At 40.0% G+C, this 26,610-nt stretch overlaps 1 protein-coding gene across 1 annotated transcript; it reads right to left on the bottom strand.

The window, feature by feature from the left end:
- Nucleotides 1-6,995: 6,995 nt before the first annotated feature.
- LOC122548949 (actin, cytoplasmic type 5-like) lies at nucleotides 6,996-25,645 on the bottom strand. Its single transcript, XM_043687959.1, has 2 exons — nucleotides 25,520-25,645; nucleotides 6,996-8,015 (listed from the first exon to the last, which is right to left on the bottom strand). The coding sequence occupies exons 1-2, from the start codon at nucleotides 25,643-25,645 to the stop codon at nucleotides 7,011-7,013; spliced, it is 1,131 nt and encodes a 376-aa protein (XP_043543894.1). The 3' UTR covers nucleotides 6,996-7,010.
- Nucleotides 25,646-26,610: the final 965 nt, after the last annotated feature.

Below are 26,610 nucleotides of genomic sequence, written 5' to 3' on the forward strand. Positions count from 1 at the left end.
ACTTCCAGCACTGTAGTCCTGAAGCTGATATAGTTTTTCTTATTGTCCTGTGAACACCCCTCCTTGTCTTGTGACATCATCTATTTGGTAATTCAATTCATTTCTGAGCTGCATTTCATCAGAGTTTTTTGGGCTATTGTGGCAAAGTGGTAATATCCCTAACTCTGACCCAGGAGGCCTAAGGCTCACCATCCTTTAGGAAGGAAACTGGCATTCTTTCCTGGTCTGGTCTACTTGTGACTCCAGGCCTACAGCAACATGGTTGACTTTTAACTGCCATCTGGGCAATTGGGGATGGGCAATAAATGTTAGCTTAGCCAGCAACACTCTCATACACTGAATGATCAAATTAAAAAGTTCCTGTTGCTCAAGATATATGTTGTAACATCTGAGTAAGTTGATTAGAAAATATTTATCACAATCCTTCCCATTAGGCTTTTCCTTATTACCAGATGCCCAAACTACACTCCCACATAGCATCTAATTCAAGGTCAGTACTTTCTTAAACCCTGCTCATTGATGGTTAAATCCAAGGAGCTAGATTAGCAAAATGAGGATGTGGAGGATACTGATGAGGACAATACAGCATTATTTGCTTCCATTGCTGTCCAGGATTTTAAGAATGTTTTTATTAAAGCAAGATACACTATGCATCTCTGGCATAGTGACAAACAAAATGCAACAGAAATTCTTCTCCACCATTCTATTTTATGAGCCCCCACCCCACAGTGTCATCACCCACCGTTTAGTCAACAGCCAATAATGCCACCAACACAAAGCACTCCCTTCAAACAATTTCTTAATTGTGCTCTTCACTGGAGACCATCAATTCACTTCTTGGAGGCAAGTTAAAAGAATTCTTGTAAGTCAATTACCAAGAATGGACAAATGGGAAAGTGATACAAGAACAATGATTTTTATGTGATTATGTGATTCTGCTAAAGTACAAAAACTTAGCAAAACATTGCTTTCACATATACCCACATGAATAACAGATCCAACTAACCATTAAAGAAGCTAATCAAATTAGTAAGTTATCCACTGGAAGCAGTCTTTCACTATCTACTGATATTAAACACCCAAATTTCACTTAACCCTTTACAGGTTGCTCGTCTCAGTGCTGCTCCCACTCATAACTTTACTGTTGCTTCTTATCCCACCTATATAAGAGGTTCTCCCAGGTGTTCTGCAATAATGGACAATAGATTCATGTTCCATTGTAGAGGACTCCCAGCTAATTCTGGTGTGGTGGGAACTTTTAATATCGAGGCTAATAGAAATAGGCCTCAGTTGAATTGTTTGGTAGAAAGACAGCTTGTCTATGAGTGCAAAAGACTTGAACTTAAAACTTTCCAACTCAGAGATAAATAACAACGAAGACAGACAACAAAGTGGAATAACCACTTGGACATTAACAGGTTAACTTATCACTGACAGGATAATAAGGATTTCAGGGGTGCATTGAGAACAGGCTTTATTAAATTGATCCAGATAAAAGAGATGGTGAGAGACAACATCTTGTAGACCACTACAAACTTGTACTCCAGTTCCATGTGACCTGACATCATTATGGCAAATCTCCTTATGAACACAGTAACAATTCTGAGAGTAAGATTATTTAATTTTTTAGCTAATATTACTACTGCTAATCATTGGTGCAGGTAGTGAATGTTTTGAATGTGATGGATGGCATCAGGCTTTTTGAGTGTTGCTGGAGCAATGCCGATCCAAGCAAGTGGAGAGGGTATCCCTGACTTGTGCCTTGTAAATAGTGACTGCCATTTTAGTGTCAGGAGGTGAGTTATTCATTGCATGACTCCTTGCTTCTAACCTGCTCTTGTAGCCACATACTTAAATGACTAGTCATGTTCAGTTTCTAGTGAATAGTAATGCCAGGATGTTAAGTGGGGGATTCAGTGATTATAATGCCAAGAGACAATGGTTAGATTCTCTCTTGTGGAAGATTATCATTGCATGGCCTTAGTATGGCATGAATGTTACTTTTCATTTGTTAACCTAAACCTGGATATTGTCCAGGTCTTGCTGCATTTGGGTATAGATTGTTTCATATCTGAGGAGTTGTGAATCATGCTGAACATGGCACAATCATCAGCGAACATCCCTATTCTTGATTTTATGATGGATCTGGGATTCCACTCTCAGGAACTCCTGCAGAGATGTCCTGGAGTTGAGATGACAGACCTCCAGAAACTGCAATCATTTTCTTTGTGACAGATATGACTTGCACCAGCAGAGTGTTTTCCTCCTGATCCCCACTGACTCCATGACACCACAAATCGTCAAATGTGGTCTTGATGTCAAGGGCTGTCACTCTCTCCTCCCTCTGAAATTCAACTCTTTTGTCCATGTTTGAACTAATGCTATAAAGAGGTCAGGGGTTGAGTGGCCCCAGTGGAACACAAACTGGGTGTCACTGTGCATTTTATTGCTGAGAAGGTGCTGCTTGATAACATTATCGATGACCCCTTTCATCACTTTACTGATGATCAAAAGTAAACTGATGGGGCAGTAATTGGCTTTATCTTGATTATTACATACAAAACCTAGCTGTGCAATGTTTCATACTGTCAGGAAGATGCCAGTGTTGTAACTGTAGTGGAACAGCTTGGCTAGGGTGCAGCAAGTTCTGGAACACAAGTTTTCAGTACTCTCACTGCAATGGCTAAGAGACCATACTGTAAGCAGTGTCTCCAGCATTTCTTGGACCAAGTCACAATAGAGGATAGCAATCATGAGAGTGCTGGATGAATGGACTTGGTGTGAGTTCTAATGTGAGTAGCAGATCTTTGCAGGAGTTCAAAGTACTCAATGGAAAGCCAAAGACCAGCCAGGAAAGCATTGGAGTGCTCAAGCTGAATAGGGGACAAAGACATGATTAAGGGTTTTAGCAGTAGATGAGCTGAGATAGGCCACAGATGTGCAATGTTATAAAAATGGAAGCAAGTAGTCTTAACAATATATTGGATATGTGGTCAGAACCTCATCAGGTATTTGAATGGAACAAAAACAGCAATTGTTGGCAAAACTCAGCAGGTCTGGCAGCATCTTGGGCAGTACAGTGGCTCGATGGTTAGCACTGCTGCCTCACAGCACCAGGGAGCCAGGTTTATTTCCAGCCTCAGTTGACTGCATAGAATTTGCACATTCTGTCCATGCCTGCGTGGGTTTCCTTTGGGTGCTCCAGTTTCCTCACACAGTCCAAAGATGTGCAGGTCAGGTGAATTGGCCATGCTAAATTGCCCACAGTGTTCAGGGATATGTAGGCTCGGTGCATTAGTCAGGGAATATAGGGGAATGGCTTTGAGTGAGTTCTCTTCAGAGGATCAGTGTGGACTTGTTGGGCCAAATAGCCTGTTTCCACACTGTAGGGATTCTATCATGATCTGTGGAGAAAAAGTAGAATTAATATTTCATGTCCAGTGACCTTTCTTCAGAACAGAAAAAAGGTCACTGGACATGAAATATTAATTCTACTTTTTCTCCACAGGTCATGATAGAACAGAAGAAGGGCCATTGGATCTGAAATGTTAACTGTGCTGTTAATTAATTTCAGTGGTCTTCTCAGCTCATGCCCCAAAATTAATTCAAATTGATTGAATTTAGTTGATTCATTAGGTGCATCTTAACTGCAAAAAGTACAAGTGGAATTCCTTTATCCAATCTTCTGAATAGTCTTGACTATAAGCCCTCAATATGGTCTTTAAAGTTTAATGCCACCATTCTAATGATCCTTGTGATTCCAGATGATATGGATTTAAATTGGTTTATTCCTAATATATCCATAACTTCCTTGAATAACTTTGACCCTTGATCCAATTGTATTTTTGTGGGTAGTCCATAACTGTAAAAGAATTTACAATCTTCTACAATCTTTTTAACTATGATACTGCAGAATGGAATGGCCTCTGGAAATCTAGTATGTACATCTATTATGATCAACAAATGCTGATTCCCACTTTTTGGTTTAGGTAGGGGTCTGACACAATCAATTAAAATGTTCTAAGGGATAGGATATATACCCATTTGGAAGAAAATGTGCTTATCAGTGATAGGCAGCATAGCTTTGTGCAGGGAGAGTCATATCTTGCAAACCTAATAGAATTCTTTGAAGAAGTGACAAAGTTGATTGATGAGGGAAGGGATGTAGATGTCATATACATGGACTTTAGTAAGGCATTTGATAAAGTTTCCTATGGTAGGCTGATGAAGAAGGTGAAGTTGCATGGGGCCCAAGATGTTCTAGCTAGATGGATAGAGAACTGGTTGTGCAACAGGAGAAAAAGAGTAGGAATAGAAGGGAGATTCTCAAAATGGAGACCTGTGACCAGTGGGTCCCACAGGGATCTGTGTTGGGACCACTGTTGTTTGTGATATACATAAATGATTTGGAGGAAGGTGTTGGTTGCCTCGTTAGCAAGTTTGCAGGTGACACTAAGATTGGTGGAGTAGCAGACAGTGAAGGCAGCTGACAGAGAATACAGCAGAATATAGATAAATTGGAGAGTTGGGCATAGAAATGGCAGATGGAGTTTAATCCAGACAAATGCGAGGTGATGCATTTTGGAAGATGCAATTTCAGAGCGAACTATACAGTAAATGGAAAAATCCTAGGGAAAATTGATGTGCAGTGAGATCTGAGTGTTCAGGTCCATTGTTCCCTGAAGGTGGCAATGCAGGTCAGTAGAGTGGTCAAGAAGGCATTCAGCATGCTTTCCTTCATCGGATGCGATATTGAGTACAAGAGCTGGCAGATCATGTTACAGTTATATAAGACTTTGGTTCGGCCACATTTGGAATACTGCGTACAGTTATGGTCGCCACATTGCCAAAAGGATGTGGATGCTTTGGAGAGGGTGCAGAGGAGGTTCGTTAGGATGTTGCCTGATATAGAGGGTGCTAGCTATGAGGAGAGCTCGAGTAGATTAGGGTTATTTTCATTGGAAAGGAGGAGGTTGAGGGGGGGACCTGATTGCGGCCTACAAAATCATGTGAGGTGTAGACAGGGTGGATAGCGAGAAACTTTTTCCCAGAGTGGAGAACTCAATTACTAGAGGTCACAAGTTCAAAATGAGAGGGGAAAGGTTTAGGGGAGATATATGTGGAAAGTTATTCACACAGAAGGTGGTGGGTGCCTGCAATGCATTGCCAACAGAGGTGGTAGAGGCAGGCACAATAACGTTATTTAAGATGTATCTAGACAGATACATGACTGGGCAGGGAGCAAAGGGTTACAGATCCTTAGAAAATAGACAGCAGATTTATATAGAGGATCTGGATCAGCACAGGCTTGGAGGGCCGCAGGCCTGTAGCTGTGCTGTAATGTTCTTTGTTCCTCAAATTCAAGAATGGGTATTAAGGATAGTTTATCACTGCCTGAGGATTTCCAATTAACCGAACCAAAGTCTTATACAACTGTAACATGATCTGCCAGCTCTTGTACTCAATATCATATCCGATGAAGGAAAGCATGCCGAATGCCTTCTTGACCCCTCTACTGACCTGCATTGCCACCTTCAGGGACCTGAACACTCAGATCTCACTGCACATCAATTTTCCCCAGGATTTTTCCATTTACTGTATAGTTCGCTCTGAAATTGCATCTTCCAAAATGCATCACCTCGCATTTGTCTGGATTGAACTCCATCTGCCATTTCTATGCAGGATTTTTCCATTTACTCTATAGTTCGCTCTGAAATTGCATCTTCCAAAACGCATCACCTCACATTTGTCTGGATTGAACTCCATCTGCCATTTCTATGCCCAATTCTCTGGCAAACTCAACCACATCTTTATGGAGCCCAGACCAATAAAACTGTTTTTCTATTTTGGCTTGAATTGTCCTTCCTCCCAAATTACCTATTTTGGCTTGAATTGTCCTTCCTCCCAAATTACCTCCTACTTGATCATTCATGTGCTATCCACAACACCTCCTTTCTATAATCCACTGGTAATATCACTTGATGAAGTTCTGCCCATTTTCCTCTCGTCTGTATATGTGACGGTCCCCATTTCCTCATCGCAGCTTCATTTTTAACATTGTAACATTCTGGAATACACTCGGATTCTTCTTCTGTGTATGCTTTTTGATATAACTGCTTTAGATTTTCAACTTTCTGTTGTAATTCAGTCAATTTCTCTGAGCTAAAAATATCTACTTTGTCCTCCATCTGTTCTTGTCTTTTTTCTGAACCATTTGATAAAACATAGTGTCTGATAATTGATTTTTTTAACTTCCTTATCTTTATTATTTAATTTCTCCTCCTGTTTCTATTTGTGGCTTTGTAACCTTGTGATCTTTGTGACTACATAATTCAGAAATGCTGCAAGAATTCAACAGTTGGATTTCAACAGAACAGATGAGCATGTTAAGTAGGGAGATGGGGCCAGTGGGAATCCGCCCAAAGAATTGATCAGAATGGATAAGATAACAAATGGCAGAAGGAGCAAAGATAAGGGATGGGCAGCAACAGGTTCACCTTTCAAGAGCCTTACATCAACCCTGCCAACAGGGCATGAGAGACCGTGTGTCATTGAGTCTCCTTCAAGAGACGAATCATCTCAAATTTGTTGAAATGGTACACATTGAGGTGTTTGCACAGAGACTGCTACAGGACATGAGACTCACGAACATGTGAAGGTCAAAGCTAAGCAGGTAAGATGAAGCACATAAAGGAAACGCATGGGAAATACTTGAACATTTCAGAAATATGACAGCAATTAAGATTTTGAACTGGAAAATTAATTTGCTTTTAATTTTGTAATTGAGCACAGAAAGGAGCCTCTGAACAATTGGTAGGCCCCCAGCATGCAAATTAGAATACTATTTGGAACAAACTCGAGAGGAATGTCTTATTTGGAATTCAACATCACTTAGAATAATGAGGATTACTGATTCATAAAGGTATACAAGTGATTAATGAAACTGTATAAGGGATCATTTTGCTTGTAATAATGCCTTAAGCCAGATCAAGTCCACTTAGGGAAACTGATTAGAAGCACTTGCGATGGACTATAGAGGGCCCTGATTCATCATATCGCTGTTTGATGATCCACATTTGTTGAAAGGTAGAGAGAGAAGCCAGGATTGAGCCACCAATCCACACTGAATACTTCCTTTCAGGTGGAGCAATGATTTTAATCTTCATTGTGCTTGGAGCCAAGGCTGTGATTTCTTTTTGCATTCGATCAGCAATACCTGGGTACATGGTGGATCCACCAGACAAGACTGTATTGGCATACAGATCCTTCCTGATGTCTATGTCACATTTCATAATGCTGTTGAAGGTGGTCTCATGGATTCCAGTTGTTTCCATTCCTAGAAAGGAAGGTTGGAAGAGAGCCTCTGGACATCTGAAACGTTCATTGCCAATGGTGATGACTTGACCATCTGGTAGCTCATAGCTTTTCTCTAGAGTTGAAGAGGACGCAGCTACAGCCATCTCAGACTCAAAGTCAAGAGCCATGTAGCATAGATTCTCTTTGATGTCACGGACAATCTCCCTTTCAGCTGTGGTTGTGAATGAGTACCCACGTTCAGTCAGAATCTTTATCAGGTAGTCAGTCAGGTCTCTGCCAGCCAGGTCTAGTTGCAGAATGGCATGGGGCAAGGCATATCCCTCATAAATAGGTACAGTGTGAGTAACACCATCACCAGAGTCCATTACAATACCTGTAGTGCGGCCAGAAGCATACAAGGACAGGACAGCCTGAATGTAGATATGCATAGCCGGTGTGTTAAAGGTCTCAAACATAATCTGAGTCATCTTCTCCCGATTAGCTTTGGGATTGAGAGGTGCCTCTGTGAGGAGGACAGGATGTTCCTCTGGGGCAACTTGCAGCTCATTGTAGAAAGTGTGATGCCAGATCTTCTCCATGTCATTCCAACTGGTCACAATCCCATGCTCAATTGGATACTTCAGGGTCAGAATCCCTCTCTTGTTCTGGGCTTCATCACCAACATAACACTCCTTCTGACCCATTCCAACCATCACTCCCTGTAAAGAAAAAGGTAGAAAAAGGTATACTTTGGAAACAAAGAATTATAGTAACATGAAGTAAACATCTGGTCTTAGTCAGCCAGTAAAATCAAAGCCACAAACTGATTTATATACAGACTATTATAAAGCAATAATCAGGACTCTATTAAGAATTTGTTACTCAGTGACATTAGACCTAAATTTCAGAGTCATGGAGACTCCATAGCGTAACAACAATCGTGGAGTGACTTCAGGTCTGGAAATCCTAAACTAACACCTATCCCGACCACTGTAAGTTAGAGAAACCATCGATCCTCATTAAGAACAGATAATATCTGTAGAACTGCCAATCTGTAAATTATTTAAAGTTAAGGCCTTCGAAAATTGGGTAAATTCCTGTCTGTTGAATAAGTGTTGCAAACCTATTCAAGCAGTTTCAGGATCTATTTCAGTATTTACTAATGAACCTGTTCAGAAATGTTATTACATAACACATGGAACAGATGGGACTTAAATCCAGGTGTCCTGGGTCAGAGGTAGGGACACTAACACTGCACCATGAGCACTCACTCAGTCGCTGTTTATTGACATAACGCTAAGTGTTATCATTTTGTCATGATTAATGCTTCCACAGCCTATCACTATAAATATGGAAATTAACACTTTGAATGGAAGCTCAAAGACATCATTAAGGGATTAACTGCCTTTGAAATGGGATTATAAATATATATGTTTTTTATAAGAATTAAAAACCTGAAGGGACTTAAATTCGTTGAATACCATTTTCTGGAAGTTTTTTTTTTCTGGAGTAGAATCTGTAATGGATATATATAATTTTATTTTATCTCAGCATGGTTCCTGAGGTCTACTCATTGTGGGTATTGGATGAGTTGGCATTGAAGGTTTATTGGCAAAGCATAGCGGACCACAGCATGAAGTAGAATAGGGATACAAGGAGCCAAGAGGAAGGGTAGGGAACCGTGAGCTGGCACTAAGTTGTTAGAATACTCGTGAGCTTACAAATATGAGTATGGGGACTGGGCAGAGGTCAGAGTTTGTGATGTTAATGTCTGGAGAGCCTAACTTTTAAAAAACAATGAAGTCCCAGAGAAAGAGGGTGGTCATTTGAAGCACTTGATAACTCCTGTAGTCACTTCAGGTCAGTGTTTGGGGCAGTGCACCTAACCATCGCATACTCACTCCCCCAGAATGGGGATTCCACCATCTGGGGCACTTTTTCTGAGATGAGTTAATAACTGGGACATTTTCTGGCCATGGAGCAAACTTTGAAGTTTTTACTAATCACCTACATTTTTTATTGATTCAACATAACAAGTCATTTTTAAAATTATTCATTCATGTAATATGGCTGACTAGGCCAGAATTTATTTCACTTTTCTAATTGCTAAGGGGCAGTTTAGAATCAAACCCATTGCTGTTGATCTGGAAAAACAGGCCAAGTAAGGACAACAGACTTTCTTCTCTAAAGAACATTAATGAACCAAATGGCATTCTGGATCACTAATCTAGTAACTTTACATTGCATCACCATCACCCTATGGGACAAAAATCTCAATACCTGTGTAAACTTGGAGGAAGGGAACTTTTATGAAGTGTGGGGATTGCCAGCAAGGCCGGGATTTATCACTTATTACCCTAGTTGCCCTGGGAGTGTGGCATTGCAAGTTCTTTCTGAATACCTGCAGCTCAGGTAGTTTTTTTTTGTTCTAACAGTTTGTTACAACTGAGAAGTTTGCAAATCCACTTCAGGATAAGTTAAGTGACAACCACACTGCTGTGCACCTAGTTTTCCAAATGAGCCAAATTGGGTAAGGCCATGCTCTGCATCCTTGTTACGTCATATATACTATGCACCTTCCTTCCTAGCTTTGTGCCAACTGCAAATCTACCCACTATCACTTCAATCCTCTCATCTGTTTTAAAAAATTCTCAAGGTCAAGGACCAGGCTCGCAGGAAAGTAGTCTGACACAGAACAAACAGCCAAGAGGCGAGTCTGCTAGAATATAAGTGTTTTATTCCCCGCAGTGTCCCCACAACCAGGTCTCGTACTTACAACGGGTCTGGCTTATACTCACTCTACATGTTACCAAAACTGGGAGCCGTCAGTTCTCGTAGAGCGGTTGCCAACAACCCACGCTCGGCGGTTAAACGTAACCCCGGAGCAGACTCACCTTCCATTTTCGGTTAGATTCACACATGTATTGGGACACAATTTTAACCCTTTCACCACATTCCACTGCTTGGCCCAATACATGTGTTGCATAATGATTCACACATGTATTGGGACATAATTTTACACCACATCATCTAATGAATTAATATATATTGTAAAATATTATAGGCTCAGCACCGATCCCCACTCACCACTTTCAGCCAAGCAGAAAAACAATCCATATTAGTATGTTACCCCATACACTTTGGGCAAAAAAAATTTATGTGAAACCTTTCCAAATATCTTCTGAAACTCTGTACATCGATCTCCTCTATCTACAACCCATTATGCTCCTTCAAAGAATTCCAATAAATTGGTTAAATATCATTTCTCTTTCACAATACCATACTGTGGCTATCTGATTACCTTGAGTTTTTAACTGAGCCCAGTTATAACCTGTTTAATTATCAATTTTAATACCTTCCCCTTGACGGACAAGCCATCATCTCCTGTTTTATGCCTTCCTCTCTTCTTGAATTGAGGGTTTATACTTATTGCTTTTCAATCTGATTAAACCTTTCCATAACCTAGCAAATTTCAGAAAATTGACAAGGCATCCAATATCTCATTAGCTACCTCTTGCAAGACCCAAGAATCACAGTATGTCCATGAGGACCAAGACATTTATCAACCAGCCTGTCATTGGTTTACTTAGTTTCCCTAAGGATTATAATTTCACAATGTACTCCTCTTCCTTCAACCTCTTGTTTATAGGCATTGTGAGAATGTATTTGTATTGTCAGCAGTGAAGAAGCAAAATAATTATTCATTGCATCCACATTTCCTTTTTATTTATTTACTCTCTAGTCTCATCTTCTAGAAGACCAACACTCACTTTGCTTTCTCTTTCTTTTTTTTGATACCGATAGAAACTCATGCTATCCATTTTTACATTTCTAACTGGCTTCTTCTCATGCTCAGCTCTCATGTGCATAGAGTTTCCTTTATATAAATTTAAACTACAAGATTTTGATGTACTCTTCGCCCTCTCAACTAGCTCTAAAGTTTAATCATATTATGCTCACTGCTACTTACAACTACTTTGAGTCCGTATCTGGTCAGTTCCATATCATGCTTCTTTAAGAAACTATCTCAAAAGCATTTCACAAACTCCTCATTGAGGCTAATATTATAAATCTAATTTTTCCAATTTTTAATGTCAATTAAAGTCATCCATATTTATTACCATGTCTTTGTCACAAGCACCCAACATATCTTTTATACTTCTTTCCCATATTGTGTTTATGTTCAGAGGTCTGTAGATAACCTTATTAATAGTTCCCTTCCCCTACCATAACTTATCTCCACCCACATCAATTCCACATCCTGATCTCCTGAACCAAGGCCATCTCTAGCTATTGGACCAATGCTGAGTTTGATTAACAGTGCTATGCCTCCACCATTATCTGGCTTCCTATTCTTCTTGAATGTTATATACCATTCAATAGGGCTACATTCAAGAAATCATACCAATGCCTCTACTTCCTCAGAAAACTAAGGAAATTCAGCATGGCCACAATGACTCTTAACAATTTTTATAGATGCACAGTAGAAAGCATCCCATCATGATGCATCATAGTATGGCAACCACTCTGTTCAAGACCACAAGAAATTAGAGAGTTGTAAACACAGCCCAGTCCATCCTGAAAACCAGACTTCCTGAGGTTGACTTCATATATACTTCCTGCTGTCTTGGGAAGGCAGATAACAGGATCAAAGACCCCTTCCATCCTGATTCTACTCTCTTCCGTCAAGCGAAAGATACTAAAGTTTAAAAACATGTACCAACAGATTCAAAAATAGCTTCTTTCCCGTTGTAATCAGACCTCTCATATCTCTTTCTCTGCACCTTCCCTGTAGCTGTAACACTATATTCTGCATTCTGTTCTATAATCTGATTCAATTACTTTAGAAAGGTACAATTTGTCAAGATAGCACACAAAACAATACTTTTCACTGTCTCAGTACATGTGACAATAATATGTCAAATGGAATCAACATTCAGACCCAACACTTTTTATCCTGCAACCACATCTCTGGAATGGCTATCAGATTATATTTATTTTCTTCAATCTGCATTATGAATGCAATGCATCTTCAGAGGCATAGTCTTTAGGTTTTTTTGTAACATCTAGTATATTCCTGCTGGTATATTCTTAACATATTTTGCACTTTAATTCTTCCTGAAATTCTTTTAACCTCATGGTCCATATTAATAATTTGCTCCCTACCTTAATTCTTTCTCTTGAATTGTTACATTTACCTGAGCTTGATCACTCATCCCTCTTGTTAAGTCTGAGCACTTAGGGTTTTCCTTGATCCTATCAGCCAACAATGTCTCATGTCCCCTCCTGGCTCTTCATAGCCCTTAGCCTTCATGCCTCAGTTTTCTGACACAGTATGTAGACGGGCCAACAAGGGGAGATGCCATATTGGATTTGATACTGGAAAATGAACTCGGCCAGGTGTTAAATTTGGAGGTAGGTGAGCACTTTGGCAATAGTGGCCATAATTCAGTTGTGTTTACAATAGCAATGGGGAATGATAAGTCTATACCGCAAGGAGAGAGGTATAACTGGGGGAAAGGCAATTATGATGCGATTAGGCAAGACTTACGATGCATAGGATGGGGAAGGAAACTGCAGGGCATAGGGCACAATTGAAATGTGGAGCTTATTCAAAGACCAGCTACTGCAGATCCTTGATAAGTATGTACACGTCAGACAGGGAGATAGTCGTCGAGAGAGGGAGCTATGGTTTACTAAAGAAGTTGAAGCTCTTGTCAAGAGGAAGAAGAAGGCTTATGTAAGGATAAGGTGTGAAGGCTCCGTTAGAGGGCTTGAGAGCTTTAAGTTAGCCTGAAACGATCTAAGAAGAGGGCTAAGAAGAGCCAGGATGGGACATGAGAAGTTGTTGGCAGATAGGGAACAAGGAAAACCCTAAAGCCTTCTATAGGCATATCAGGAATAAAAGAATGACTATAATAAGACTAGGGCCAATCAAAGATAGTAGTGGAAAGTTGTGCGTGGAATCTGAGGACATAGGGGAAGCACTTAATGAATACTTTTCATCAGTACTCACTTTGAAAAAGGGCAATGTTAGTGAGAATATGGAGATACAGGCAACAAAATTAGATGGGATTGAGGTTGACAAAGAGGGCATTTTAGCAATTTTGGAAGATCTGAAGATAGTTAAGATGCCTGGGCTGGATGGGATTTATCCTAAGGTTCTCTGGGATACCAGGGAGGAGATTGCGGAGTCTTTGGCTTCGATCTTTATTTCACCGGGTGCTCCGGTTTCCTCCCACAGTCCCAAGATGTGCAGGTTAGGTGAATTGGCCATGCTAAATTGTCTGTAGTGTTAGGTAAGGGGTAAACGTAAGGGTATGGGTAGGTTGTGCTTCGGCGGGGCGGTGTGGACTTGTTGGGCCGAAGGGCCTGTTTCCACACTGTAAGTCATCTAATCATTATCGACAGGAATAGTGCCAGAAAACTGGAGGATAGCATATGTTGTTTCCTTATTTAAGAAAGGGAGTCTGGATAACCCTGGTAATTATAGGCCAGTGAGCCTTACTTCAGTTCTGGGTAAGATGTTGGAAAAGGTTATAAGAGATAAGATTTATAATCATCTGGAAGGGAAAAATTTGATTAGGGATAATCAACACAGTTTTGTGAAGGGTAGGTCGTGCCTCACTAACCTTATTGAGTTCTTTGAGAAGGTGACAAGATAAGTGGGTGAAGGTAAAATGGTTGATGTGGAAAATTTGGACTTCAGTAAGGCATTTGATAAGGTTCCACACAGAAGGCTATTGCACAAAATGCAAAGTTTTGGGATTGAAGGTGATTTAGCGGTTTCGATCAGAAGTTGGCTAGTTGGAAAAAGACAGAGGGTGGTGGTTGATAGGAAATGTTCATCCTGGAGCTCAGTTACCAGTTACCAAAGATCAGTTTTAGGACCACTCCTGTTTGTCATTTTTATAAATCATCTGGATGTGGGCAGAGAAGGATGGGTTAATAAATTTGCAGATGACACTAAGGTAGGCAGAGTTGTGGATAATGCCGAAGGATCTTGTGGGTTACAGAGAGACATAGATAAGATGCAGAGCTGGGGTGAAAAGTGGCAAATGGAGTTTAATGCGGAAAAGTGTGAGGTAGTTCACTTCAGAAAAAGTAACAGGAATGCAAAGTACTGGGCTAATGGTAAAACTTATGGCAGTGTAGATGGCCAGAGAGATCTTAGTGTCCAGGTGCATAAATCTCTGAAAGGTGCCATCTACATTGATTGGGTTGTTAAGACAGCATATGGTGTGTTGGTGTTTATTGGTGGGGGGATTGCGTTTCGGAGCCATGAGGTCATGCTTTAGCTGTACAAGACACTGGTAAGGCCACACCTGGAGTATTGAATGCAGTTCTGGAAGCTTTGGAAAAGGTTCAGAGGGGATTTACTAGGATGTTGCCTGGTATGGAAGAAAGGTCTTATAAGGAAAGGCTGAGGGAACTGAGGCTGTTTTCGTTGGAGAGAAGAAGGTCGAGATGTGACATAATTAAGACATATAAGATAATCAGAGGGTTAGATAGGGTGGACGGTGAGAGCCTTTTTCATTGGATGGTGAAGGCTAGCATGAGGGGTATAGTTTTAAATTGAGGGTGATAGATTTAGGACAGATATTAGGGGTAGTTTCTTCACTCAGTGAGTAGTAGGGGTGTGGAACGGCCTACCTGCAACAGTAGTAAACTTGCCGATGTTAAGGGCATCTAAATGGGCATTGGACATACATATGGATAATAATAGGTTAGATGGGCATCAGATTATTTTCACAGGTCAGCGCAACATCGAGGGCCGAAGGGCCTGTACTGCACTGTAACGTTCTATGTTCTCTGTTCTATGTTCACTCTCTACTTCCCTAGTTATGTGGCTCATGAGAATACCAGTCCCAGCAAGGTTCAGGTGTAGACCATTCTGGGGCAATACTGGGGCAGTGCCACACAAACCAGATCCCATTTCTTGATCCACGCATTCACTTTTTAAATTTTATACATTCCATGTGAATTTGTATATGATTTAGGTAGTAATCCAAAGATTTTTTATTATCTTTGAGATTGTGCTTTTTAATTTAGCACCTAATCCTCATACTCTTTCAGCAGAACTTCCTTCTTCATCCTATCTATGTCACTGGTACAAATGTTGACCATGACCACGGATCCTCCCTTTCCCACTCTAAGTTATTCTTGAGCCCAGAGAAGATATCCCAAACCCTGGGAATGATCAGACAACACAGTTATTTCGACTTGTAACCTTTGTTGCAAAGAATAGTGTCACTTGTGAAGTGTGTCTGATTGACATATATATAACATTTACAGACTGGGTCTTAATTAAGAGGCTTAAGGCTGTTGGTTACTTTTGTGGAAAACTAAGCGTGGGAGATTTGTTATAACCAAAGCAGCCATCTTGTCACATATTAAAAGCCTGGAAACCATTTTAAATTTCATATTAGTGTCTGCTTGTTAAGCTTGTACATTCCCAGGCTCAGTGAGGTGGTTGACCTTGCAGTTGTATTAACACATGGCAGTGAAACTCTTTCCCAGCATGGCAACGTTCTTCTTTATAAGATCCTATCGTAATACGAACACTTGCTTATCAGCTACTAACTAGAACTGTCCAGACACTACGTGACTGGGGCTAGTGACTGGGCAAAGTACCTACTTACTCATTACACTGCAATTAACAGTTTGTTATTGTTAAATAATTGTAACCTATATAATCACACAACAAGTTGGAGAGACTTGTGACCATTAGGTCGACTTGTGTCTCCCCGTGAGCTCAGGAATAAACAGTCAATAACTCAAGGTTTGTGTGGCGTGATTCATTGTTCCCTTAAATTGGACCGCTACGAGCAAGTCACCCACTGCATAATTCATTTCATCCACAACACTAAATCAGACAGTCCTTCAACAATGATCTAATCCAGGAATTGCCTAGGAAGCAAGGAACCTCTCAACTATCATTGGAAGATTTTTCATACTGAGGAGATTTATGGTAGGTACGGTAAACATCGAAGGCAATTAGCTTGGTTTGGGTTCAGGAATTGATTTAACTTAAGAAACTCCAAGATTCAAAGCTAGTTTTAAGGCAGTTGAAGGAGACCTGACTGGGGTCAAATGCTAGTATGTCCTCTCTCTGAGAAAGGAGTTTTTCTAATTAAGAGAATAAGTTACCTCAGTCGGGAAAAGTCCCATCTTCATATTGAGGATACCCTCTATCATGTTGTGTTTAGCACTACCAAAGTATGAAATAGAATAAATTTCCAGAAGATTTAGCATCTCAAGATTGGCATCCATGAAGCTACCAGCAGGTGTAGAATTGTACTGCAATTTCTTAGCATATCTTATCCCCTATTCTGTTGTTACCACAAAGTCAGGGGATCAACCCTGGTTTAATGAAAATTGTGGAAGGGTCTGTCAGGAGGAGTATAAGGTCTCTTTGAAAATGAAATGTTATCAGTGAAGCTACAACACAGAGCTACTTGTATGCAAAACAGTATAAGCATCAAGTGTTAGACATGACTAAGCAATTCCATAACTAACAGATCAACTGTAAGCTCTGCAATCCTGTCACATCCAGTTCTGAATAATTGTGGACAAATAAACAACAGTCTGGAGCAAGCAGTTCCTCAAATATGCCCATCTTCAATGATAAAGGAGCCCAGAATATCAGTACAAAATGCAAGGCTGAAGCATTTGAAATAATCTGGCTGGAGGTCACCAGCATCACAAATGTCAGCCTTCAGCCCATGGTTCAAATACGGATAAAAGAACTGAACTGAACTGAAGAGGGGAGGTAAGAGTGACTGTCCTTGACATCAAGGCCCCATTTGACTAGGTGTGGCATCAAGGAACCCTATCAACATTAAAGCCAATAGAAATCAGAAGGAAAATTGTCCCGTGCTTGGAGCCATAACTAACCTTATGAAATGTTGGCAATCAATCATCTTAGCTCCAGAACATCTCTGCAGGAGTTACTCAGGGTAATGTCCTGGGCCCAACCATTTTCAACTGCTTCATCAATGACCTGTCTCCATCATGAGGTCTGAAGTAGGGATATTTGTTAACCATTGTACAATGTTCAACACCATTCATTATTCCTTAGATACTGAAGTGGTCCAGATGGACTTAGACATTATCCAAGTTAAGATTACCAAGTGGCAAGTAACATTTGTAATACACAAGTGCCAGGGAATGACTATTTCCAATAGAAAAGAATCTAGCAATCGTTCATTGATTTTTAATGGTATTATCATCACTGAATCTCTCACCATCAAAATCGTCAGGGATACCATTAAGCAAAAACTGAACTAGACTAATCATACAAATATTGCTGATACAAGAGCAGTTCTGAGGCTATGCATCGTGCAGTGATTAGCTCACCTCGTAACTCCCCAAAGCATGTCTACTATCCACAAGCCACAAGTCAAGAGTGTAATGGAGTATTCTGCATTTGCCTGAGTGAGTGCAGCTCCAACAATATTCAAGAAGCTTGACACCATCCAAGACAAAGCAGCCCGCTTGATTGACACCATTTCCTCAAACATTCACTTCCTGCACCACTGATGCACCTTCCAAACTAATGACCACTGCCACCAAGAAGGACAAGAGCAACAGATATGAGAATACCACTACCTGCAAGTTACCATCCAAGCCACTCATCATTCTGATCTGAAAATAGCTCACTGTTCTTTCAGTATTGCTGGGCTGAAATCCTGAATTCCTTCCCTAAATCTACAGTGATTGCAGTGTATCAATTCAAGAAGGCAGCTCAAGTACCACATTTTAAGAACAATTAGGGATGGGGGGAATATGCCGGCCTAGCAAAGCCACAACCCATATTAGAAAGAATTTTTAAAAATGAAAAAATAATGATGTGAAAACTTGATAGAGGAGGAAAAATCAGCAAGTATATCATGTTAATATATTAAAGAGACATCATGACAGGGATGATAGTCTAGACAAAAGTGTATATGTGGTATGTGAATGAAATAGGGAGTGAAATGAAAATAGTATCAGTACAATTGGAGAATTAATCATAATTTGAAAAATGACCAGTTAATCCTCTATAATCAGATTGAATAATAATACAAAACATTTAAAACATTAGGTAGCATGATAATTTAACTTCCAGAAAGTTATCAAAGTAGCTATTACAGAATCATAAATCAATTTGTGTAAATAGTTCAGAAAAACATCTTTGGTTGTTTATTATATTCATGTAAGGGATGTGTTAGGTATAAAACAAGATTTTTACAATCTCAACCCAGAGAAATTAGCCCAAGTGAAGAAGAGACTAAGTTTCTATAAACAATTTAGATTACTAAACTGAGTCATAGATGGAGCTGACCTATTGTAATGGTGCCAAAATCTGATGGTCACAAAGTTATTGCAATGATTATCACAAAATCAACAATATATCAAAAGTAGACTCAGATCCAATTTCAAGATTGGAGGACTGCATTGAAAGCCTTTGTATGATTCATCATTTCAAAGGGTGGCATGATGGCTCAGTGGTTAACACTGCTACCTCACAGCACCAAGGACCTGGGTTTGATTCCAGCCTTGGATAACTGTCTGTGTGGAGTTTGCATGTTCTGCCCATGTCTGTGTGGGTTTGCTGTGGTTTCCTCCTACAGTCCAAAGATGTGCAGGTTAGGTGAATTGGCCATGCTAAGTTGTCCATAGTGTTCAGGGATGCGTAGGGCACATTAGTCAGGAATAAATGTAGTGTAGTAGGGAAGTGGAATGGGTCTGGGTGGTTCATTCTTTGAAGGAGCAGTGTGGACTTGTTGGACTGAAAGGCCTGTTTCTACACTGGAGGAATTCTATGATTCTATAATTGACTCACTGAAAGGATATTAGCACGTTCCATTGATTGAGAGAAATATTAGCATTTGTAACCTGGATGGAATTTTCAATGCAAAAATCATGCTGCTTGTCATGAAAAATACACCATCAACATTCCAATGATTAAACAATAAAGTCATTGAGGGGCTATGTAATTGCATTGTTTACATTGACAATTTGGTTGTGTTCAGCCACTACCTGGAAAGAACATTTAGATCACTTGAACGAACTATTTAATCATCTACAAAGAGCTAGTTTGGTTATAAATCTGGGTAAAAATGACTTATTTGGCTTACATAGTGATACTACACCATTTAGGACCTAGAGAGGTAAAAATAAAAACTATTTTGGGTGTTCTCATGCCTAGGACAAAATGTGAACATTTGCAATATATTGCCATGTGTGGATTTTATTGGACATTTGTTCCAAGCTCCCACAAGATATGGCTTAGAGTCATAGAGATGTACAACACGGAAACAGACCCTTCGCTCCAACTCGTCCATGTCGATCAGATATCCTAACCTAATCTAATCCCATTTGTCAGCTCTTGGCCCATATACCCCCAAACTCTTCCTATTCATACACCCATCCAGATGCCTTTTAAATGTTGTAATTGTACCAGCCTCTACCACTTCGTCTGGCAGCTCATTCCAAACACACACTATCCTCTGCATGAAAATGTTGCCCCTTAGGTCCCTTTCAAACCTTTCCCCTCTCACCCTAAACCTATGCCCTCTAGTTCTGGACTCCCCTACTCCAGGGAAAAGATCTTGTCTATTTATCCAATCCATGCCCCTCATGATTTTGTAAACCTCTATAAGGTCACCCCTCAGCCTCTGACACTCCAAGGATAACAGCCTCTCCCTATAGCTCAAATTCTCCAAAACTGGCAACATCCTTGCAAATCTTTTCACAATACCCCTCTGCTTCATCGACAAATTTATTAAAGAAAGAATGTGAACTTGAATAGTTGCAAAAACAGAATTTTTTTGACAGTTGAAACCTGTGCTGGAAACCACACGGTTTTAGCAGTAGCAAATTATAAAAAGACTTCTAAACAGGTTGTGACACCAGCAACATCAGTGTGGGTGCTGTTTTACAACAAGATGGCAAAATGGTGATTGAATGGTCTGTTCGTTGTTTTGAAGAAATTGAATGTACGCATTCAATGGTAAAGAAAGCTACATTGTCTCATCAGTTTGAAGTCTACATCACTAACACACTAAAGAAACTGTTATTTTATACAGGCTACAATTCTTTGTTTTATTTTTGGAGAATTTCGAGACAAGATCCTTCAGTTGTTTTGATGGAGTTTCATCCTCTAGGTGTTTGAATTAAAAATAATTAAAGTTCTTGGAAGAAATAACATTATAGCTGATACCAACTGCTATGATCCAAACAGTTTTAAGTAAAATATGGCTGCCATGTAGTTCATTGTATGTTTAATGTGATCATATTATTACTGTTAATTTAGTAGTAAAATAGTATTAAAAGTTTTTTATGGGAAATTGTAAAATTGCCTCTTATGGATACATGTATAATATTTTGTGGAAAGTGTGATGAAGGGTGGATTATTTTCATTCATTCGTGAGATTTGGGCATCGCTGGCTGAGCCAACATTTATTGCCCATCCCTGGCTGCCCTTGAGAAGGTGATGGTGGGCCGTTTGCCTGAACCACTGCAGTTCTTTTGCTATAGATAGTCCTATAGTGATATGAGGTGTTGGTTACTTTTGTGAAGGGTATCTGTAAAAACAAACACTTAGGCAGACAGTTATTCCAAAATAGTGACCTGATCAAGTATGCATTGGAAGTTCAAGGTAACTCTGGAGCATTATGGAAAATTATTAACGTGGTGCTTGTTTACGATTGGTAAGGTGAACATTGAAGACCACTTTTTTTTGGTTTAGGATAAAATCAATGTTTTAGTTTAAGAAACCTAGAGATTGAATCTTATTAGGGTATTTTGGAGGTGACCTGGCTGGTGTCAGGAGAAAGTACAATCTCTTTCCTAGAAAGAGCCCAAATAATGGATTAACTCATCTCAGTAGAAAAGGTTGGTTTTTGTAACTTCCAGGTCAAGACGGTAAGGTTACAAATAAACAGGTTATTAGAAGTTGAGAAAGTCTAAGCTCTCAGTTTGGGAGTGAATTTTGGAGTAGACTCCTCCATCCACAAGATAGCATTGTGGAGAATCAGTTAAATCAAATGCAAAGATTTGGCACAGAGGTGGACTTCAATCACTGTAAAATGACGGTGTTGCGGAATGGGTTGAAATTTGGTGCTGAATTTTACCAGAAATCAGCTAAGTACCATTTTCACTGTGTTACCCTTCATGAGAAGTAATGTGTTTGTTCACACTGCCATCCCAAATTTGCCTCTATGGCATCCTGTTTGTCAATTAGCAGGCCAATTCTCTCACTGGCCATAAGCAGAAGTATTTGCCATTGACCCAGAAATCATGGGATGCCTGGTGCTGGTACCATTTTTGACCCCAGCCATGCACCCTGTCAAGAATTGGCAGTCAGGAGCTGCCCTTCACTATCAGTATATTGGCACAACAGCCACAGATCAACACTTCCCATTTCACATATGTAGCAAGCTAACAGTTCCTTACACCTCCAAGTACATATTCCTATATCTATCACTGTTTGAACCCCGTAAACACCGAGACACACAGCTTACCTGTCCTTCGCCACATTCCATGCTACAACCCTCTAAGTCATTGTTACTGTTTACCCAATGTCCTCTGTAGGTCAGTATCTCACCATTATTCAATATGAGTTCATCACATACAGGAAACCCTTCAAACCCTTAAAACCAGTTACTTTTAGTCACCAGCAGCAAAAGCAAAATAAAACAGAGGCCACAATGGTCTCTTTGAATAGAAGTGCACTGTCTAGAACTAAAGAACAAAAAGGGTGCAATTACTTGCTGAGAGGAGCCTCTCGACCACCATTTGCGGAAAAGATGTAGAGCAACAAATCCACAAGGAAATTACAGAGGTACAATCATCATTGAATAGTTATAGCAGCAGTTATAACAAACCAAATACAGACTGGGAGAGCAATAATGTAAAGAACAATGAAGTGGAAAGTGATGGGTTTCAGGAGGATACAAAGACACTGATGAAGCATACAGACAGATGCGAAACAAAGAAGGGATTCATTTTGATCATGAAAATGAGGAGGGATCGTATAAGCTATTGGTACATTAGTGCAGGAACAGAGCACTACGAGCACACAAACACAAATCTTTGAATGAATAAGGAAAGATGTTTTAAAACGAACAGAACAAGATTTCAGGCTTTAAAAATAGTGATTGCAGTATTTAATTATTCAATTGTTCGACGTCTGATCGTGTGTGTCTGGTGACTTCTTGCTTCTATGTATTGTTAGTCAAGATAAGATGTGATTTCTCAAAAACTAAAAGTAATCTGAAATCTCATGACTCCAGACACTTTAAATCTTCTGTTTTGATAAAGGAACTGGTGCCATATTTTCATATCAATGAGACATAAAACATAACAGACAAGAGCAGAAGACATTAAGCCATAACATTGTATAATTATTGATTAAGCTTCAGTAGGAGTATTGTGTCCAATTCTGAGATTCACATTTGAGGATTGATTTCACATTATTGGAGATGGTACAAATGAGATTTACTAAAATAATGCCAAGGATGAAGACTTTAGTTATGCAGAGGAGCAAGAAAAACTAGAGTGCTTTCTATGTTTTGCTTGGAACAGAGAAGGTTAATGTGGTTGGGCAGATTTAATAGAGATGCTCAAAATTGTGAGGAGTTTTTTAAAACATTGACAGGGAGAAACTCATTCTAATGAGAGGAAACCTATTTAGAATAGTTAGCACAGACATGACATGTGGGAACTATTTTCTTTTAAACATCAATGATTGTAACCTGGAATGTACTGTCCAAATGAAAGGTAACAGCAATTAATTAGGAAGATTCAAAAATGAATTCAGTAAATAGCCGAATGAAAAGAAAAATAATACAGGGCTACGGGGAAAGAGAAATATAGGGCCCACCTATCCCCTATATCCAGCTCCTTGCTGATTTTTAGCTTGTATCTCGACTCAGTGTCAACTCATACCAACACATGCCCCCAGCAACCAGTATTTGCCCTGCTCCTCTCTATGCCAACTCAGCTAATATCTACCATGGGAAAATCTTAGAAACTATGATGGTATAGTTAATGTTGATGATGTTTTGCTTAAAAGAAAGTAGATTGCAATTCCTTCAACCAATCTCTTCTGAGATAGAATATAAATATTTTATGGTGGGAGAAGTGAAATTGACAAAGCAGCACTCAGTAAGCACAGAACAAGTAGACACGCCCAAAACAAACACTTAGAAACCACAGGACAGTACAACACAGCTGTGTCCAAGTCAATGTTGTTCGAGCTGTGGATCTAACAGTAGTAAAGCAAGAATTTGATGAGCGATCTCCCCACGTATTGTGCCTAACCTTCTCTAAGAGAGAAAATGAGGACTGCAGATGCTGGAGATCAGAGCTGAAAATGTGTTGCTGGAAAAGCGCAGCAGGTCAGGCAGCATCCAAGGAACAGGAGAATCGACGTTTCGGGCATAAACCCTTCTTCAGGAAGGGTTTTCTCTACCCAACCGTCTTTCTCCTGGCTAGAACAGGTTCGTGACAGAAGTTCTGACTCAAGGTGAATCACGCGTGGACCAAATTAAGGTTTGTTGCAAAATTTCAGGTAATTAATGACGACTTCCACAAGCCCAGTCCACACTATTTAGTACCGAATTGCCAGCTGCCTGTTAACTTACTTTCCCACCAGATGACCTCCACAGGCCCAGACATGGCAGCTTAAAAGTCAGTTAACAATTTAGGAGCCAAGTACTCACCTTCACAAGCCAGAGTTACTACTCACATTCCAAACTGCAGCCGGCTGCCAATTAGTTAAATTTGAGAATTAATTTAGTCGCTTGCCAGATTACCTCCACAGGCCGGGTCCTGGCAGCAATTTAGGAGGCCAGTGCCCACTTCCACACGCCTGGGTCACTACTCAATTTCCAAATTGCAGTAGCTGAAGTCAATTCGCCGCAGATCAGAATTGTGGCCACCCTGCACAGTCACCCAGCCTTTCTCTGGTCTGACCCCTGGGCAGGGCTGGCTGCCAGGTACCAACTGGGTTAAATTTAAAATGTGAGGTTCGCTTACCCTGTTGAGAGAGAAGAAAAAAGGGCCTGCCAACTAACATCAAACTGTCAGAGAAATTTGCCCAATAGGTTAGAGATCACAAAACACATCTCAAAGTGAAATTGACAAACAGTTTATTGCAAGCGATATCGCTGGAAGAGAAAACAGACCAGCTGACACAGAACTGACAGTCTGTACAGGTAGATCAGATTTCTCTTCCCAGAGCTGAGGATGAGTTTTATAGTAATGCTGCACAATGACACTGATTAAGAAATGGGAAACTACAATGTATCTGGAAATAGAGTAATTTAGTTACTAGGATGCAAATTGGAAAACAAATATCGGATGAATGTCGTGTTCCTTCATATAATGCAACATCCTGACAGTATCTATGGTTCCATTCCTCTTCACAGGTAGGTGTTAATGTCTCTTCTGAAGTGGTGAGGTGCTTCCATTGTCCTGTTCCTGGAGCATGTCCTTGCTGGAGCTTTTCTGTCCTGCTCTTTGTGTGGCTTTGGTATTGCTGGGTTGTGAAACTGCCCTTGGGGCTTTGAGATATCTGTGGTGCTCTGTCATTGTCCGTGGGAGCTTAAAGTATATTCCCTTGTCTGTGTGCTGTCTGATTCGGCTTGTGAGCTGCTTGGGAATTCTGGGTGTTCTGGTACAATTTGGGCAATTTTGCTTTTGTGGCCCTAGCATGGGTTAGCAAATCTTTTCCCAAAGTTTCTTAACAGCTTTGAAAGTGATACTTGGCAGTTCTTTGACAGATTTGACAGTTCCAATATTTTATCTATTTTAAATCTCTCCAAGACATTTTACATTTTCTTTGTCCCAACATTGGCAACTTTCTCTTTGAGGCACCAATTATCTCAATCCTTTTCACTACTCACCCATATTTTTGACAAATATCTTACATACACCTCCTAATATTTCTTTTGGCTCAACATTAATGATGAGCTTCTAATTTTTGAATATTATACTTCCTTCAGTGTTTATTCATAAACATGAAATACTTCAGCACAAAAGATGGAGAGAGAAAAAGAGGGAAAAGAGGTCCAGAGAAACAAAACCATTGAGATTTTGATAGAGTCTCTACATCTATTGTTTAGCATGCAGTTTGCTTTCTTGAAGAGCTTACAAGATGATACCTGTTAGTAAATTGAAGGCCTTTCATAAAAATAAGCTGAGTTAAAAAAGAAGTCTATTAAACACTGACCTCATGTCGAAGCTTCCCCACGATGGAAGGGAACACTGCTCTAGGAGAATCATCCCCTGCAAACCCAGCCTTACACATCCCAGACCCATTATCCACAACCAGAGCAGCAATCTCCTCATCCCCCATGGCTCAGAACCTACTGGAAATTACTGGAGATGAAGAGAGAGAGAAAAAAGCATTTCAACACATAAAGAAAATAGTAACTATTTTATATCACCTACGCACTGACCTTTTAAAACTAAAATTCAATGTTAAGCAGCTTAAATGATGGTTTCGCATTTATTGCCCCCCCCCCCCCCCCCCCCCTTAATCCTACCTAAGTCATCAGCTCATTGACATCACATAAGATAGGGACAAGTTTTGGAATGCTGTTGTGGGTAGGGGGAGGGGCTGATAGAGAAGGTGGTCAAGTCAAAATGCAATATAAAATTGCACTTTTAGAAAGCTTCTTTGAATTGACATGTGTGTCTATAACATTTTGCAAAAAATTCCCTCTTAGATTATACCTTTCAACTGTTTTGTGGGCAAATTTTTGTTATACTGGAAATGACCTCCCTTTATCAGTACATGGCATTCAGCCAAACTGGATGAGGGTGAGGAGTCAAAGATCAAATATGGTTGTTAGAGATTCTGGGGAAGAGAATGCGTCAGGAATTGGAGACTGGGGTAGGGAAGTCAGATTGTAGGCTGTGTTAAGAGGTATTCTTGGTGGTTGGGAGTAGCTATTACTGCTCCCTCTGGGCCATGAACAGTGACATAAAAATATTTACTTCTTGGATTTATCCCTGATGTACCCTTTCATACTTGTCTTCCCTCCTGAGAGAAGAGAGGACGACGTTCCTGCCTTGATCCCTTGTTGAAATTTCTGTCACATTTCTGATATCTCTATGTGTGTTCCATTACTTCTTTAAAACAATTCATGGTATGTGGACAATGCAAGCAAATCCAACATCTGTCCCCTTGAACTGAATGGCTAGCTTGGGCATTTCAGAGGATGATTAAGAGTCAACCACATTGGGACTGGGTTTAAAGTCACATGTAGGCCAGACAGGATAAGGATGGCAAACAGATTTCCTTTCCTAATATACTTT

The sequence above is a fragment of the Chiloscyllium plagiosum genome, chromosome 4, assembly GCF_004010195.1.
Source record: "Chiloscyllium plagiosum isolate BGI_BamShark_2017 chromosome 4, ASM401019v2, whole genome shotgun sequence".
NCBI classification, from domain to species: domain Eukaryota; kingdom Metazoa; phylum Chordata; class Chondrichthyes; order Orectolobiformes; family Hemiscylliidae; genus Chiloscyllium; species Chiloscyllium plagiosum.

What these genes read in the sequence shown, in the direction of transcription:
- LOC122548949 (XM_043687959.1), bottom strand. Translation starts at nt 25,645, where the DNA reads ATGGGGGATGAGGAGATTGCTGCTCTGGTTGTGGATAATGGGTCTGGG. An exon ending in TGGGGAAGCTTCGACATGAG is followed by an intron (nt 8,016 to 25,519) that starts GTCAGTGTTTAA and finishes TTTTCTTTACAG; the next exon opens with GGAGTGATGGTTGGAATGGG.